Source organism: Eimeria mitis, genomic scaffold (assembly GCF_000499745.2).
Source record: "Eimeria mitis Houghton genomic scaffold, Emh_scaff4221, whole genome shotgun sequence".
NCBI lineage: Eukaryota > Apicomplexa > Conoidasida > Eucoccidiorida > Eimeriidae > Eimeria > Eimeria mitis.
The window spans coordinates 1-2610 of NW_013572547.1; the positions used below are offsets into that span (position 1 = coordinate 1).

General features: G+C 35.2%; 1 protein-coding gene across 1 annotated transcript in view; it reads left to right on the forward strand.

The window, feature by feature from the left end:
- Nucleotides 1-2321: 2321 nt before the first annotated feature.
- Nucleotides 2322-2610, forward strand: part of EMH_0073470 (uncharacterized protein) — a gene marked incomplete at both ends in the record, with an annotated part of 504 nt that continues 215 nt past the window's right edge. Inside the window, one exon of the mRNA XM_013499333.1 lies at nucleotides 2322-2605. Coding sequence (XP_013354787.1) covers nucleotides 2322-2605 — 284 coding nt within the window. The remainder of the gene's footprint in view (nucleotides 2606-2610) is intronic.

The window sequence follows — 2610 nt, forward strand, 5'->3', positions numbered from 1 at the left end:
TATATATATATATATATTTATAATATAGATATATATATGTATAGTCGTAGTATAGATATATATATGTTTATGTAGTAATGTCAGTGAAATTTGTATTAATTTATTAATTTAGAAACAAAAAAAAATAAAAAATAAAAATAAATATTAAATATATAAATATAGAAATAAATAAAATAATAAACAAAAATAAATAAAAAAATACAAAAGAAAACTCAGAGGTTGATAAGCAGTGGGGCCTTCGGCTGTTTTTTTAAATAAAATAAAATAAAATAAAATAAAATAAAATAAAATAAAATAAAATAAAATAAAATAAAATAAAATAACATAACATATTAAATAAAATTAAATAAATAAAACAAATTAAATTTAATTAATTTACATATTCCTTAAGAATTCATCTTTTGTGTATACTGAGGTGTACATACACCTCAGCCCCCCCCCCGCTGCATGCGCTATATTTCCGTCTTTTTTTTTTGCTTTTTTTGCGTAATTTAAATAAAAAATTAAATAAATTTTATAAAAATTAAAATAAAAATTGAAATGCAAATTAAAGAAAGCGTTATTTGTTGGTTGTGGGGCCCCGTGGCTGCTGAAATAGAGCTGAAATCCCTATGCATGCGTTTGGTGTTTTTTTGTGTTTTTTTCACTTAAAATAAATATTTTTTTTTAATTTAATTCATTAAATATATTAATTTAATTATTCTTTTTATTTTTAGCCGAAAATTTCCTTTTTTTTTTGCTTTTTTTTGCATCTTTTTCTCTCCTCTTTGGCTGCATGCAGTGATATTCAAATTCATAAAAACAAAGAAAGAAACATATATTATTATTTCGTTTTTTTTGCTTTTTTTTTATTTTTTTTACATTATTTTATATTTATTTTTATATTTTTATATTTTTTTTTATTTTTTTTTATTTTTTTTATCTTTTATGCATCAATATTTCAGTAACCAGCAGCAGCTCTGTATACCATAAGAGAACAGCGAATTCAACTTTCTTTTTTTTTCGTTTTTCTTATAAATTATTTATTTTTTTTTCTTTTTTTTTTCTTTTTTTCTTTTTTTAATTTATTTATTTATTTTTTTTTCTTTTTCTTTGCACTGTATGCTGAGATGGGGTTTCCTGTATTTCGTTTTCTTTCTATATTGAATCCCTAACCGAAACACCAGCAGCAACAACCCCAAAAAAAAAAAAAAATAAATAAATAAAATAAATAAAATAAATAAAATAAATAAAATAAAATAAAATAAAATGAACGCCTTTTCAGGTTTCTGTGTCCCTGAGGTAGAGGGTTTCGGCCCTATAAGAGGAAGCAGCAAAAGCAAGCAGCAGCAGCAGCAGCAGCAGCAGCAGCAGCAGCAGCAGCAGCAGCAGCAGCAGGAGCAGCAGCAGGAGCTGCCAGTATTGGATGCAGTGAGTGTATTAGATATATCCGGGTGTATAGGGGGAGATAGGTTTGGGGTGTATAGGCAGCTATCCCCTTGTTTAATACATATAATAAATTCTTTTTCTTTTTCTACTAATATATGTTGTATAGATGCATGCAGCAACATATATATGATAGATACAGAGCAGCAATTGAGGTGTATATACACCATAAACTCAGCGCATGCAGCCCCAATCACCTCTGCTTCTTTTCTACATAATAATAAAAATATCTTAATTACTGCAGCACAAGACGGATGCGTAAAATACTGGGACTTGCGGGCTCCTCACAGCAGCAGCAAGCAGCAAACACCACCAGCAGCAGCAGCAGCAGCAGCAGCAGCAGCAGCAGCAGCAGCAGCAGCAGCAGCAGATGCAGCAATACAGATAGCTCCAGCAGGCAGCAGAGCAGCAGATATGTTTTCTTTAGCTGTAAATAATGATGATTTGCTTTTTGCTGTTTCTTATAAAAATACAATTAAGGGCTTCGATCTACGCGCTCTATCTACACCTTCTCCTGCTGCTGCTGCTGCTGCTGCTGCTGCTGCTGGAGAGCAGCAGCAGCAGCAGCAGCAGCAGCAGCAGCAGAAAAAAAAAAGTATAAAGCAGAAGAAAAATAAAAAATTATTATTTGATTTAGAAATACACGGAGACACCGTAACATCTCTGCAGTTTCACGGGGTGTATAGGCAGCTCTTATTTTCTGGGGGTGAGGATTCGTTGGTGTGTATAAGCGATACAAATGCTGCTGCTGCTGCTCACACCAGCAGCAGCAGCAGCAGCAGCAGCAGCAGCAGCAGCAGCAGCAGCAGCAGCGGGGCAGAAGAAGCTGCACTTGTGTATTGTTTCTCTCAGGATAGAGCAGTAAAAAACTTTTCTTTAATAGGGCCTGGGGCTGCATGCGTTTGCATCACCAGCGGTATGGAGGATGTGGGGCTGTGGCAGCTAGAAGGCTTAGATACCTGCTGCTGCAGCAGCAGCAGCAGCAGCAGCAGCAGCAGCAGCGGGAGCGGGAGCAGCGGGAGCAGGAGCGGCAGCAGCAGCAGCAGCAACTGCAGCAGCAGCAGCAGCATGAACAACAACAGCAGCAGCAGCAACAGCAGCAACAGCAGCAACAGCAGCAGCAGCAGCAGCAGCAGCAGCAGCAGGAGTGTGTATGGATACAGAAGAGCAGAATGGCTGAATATA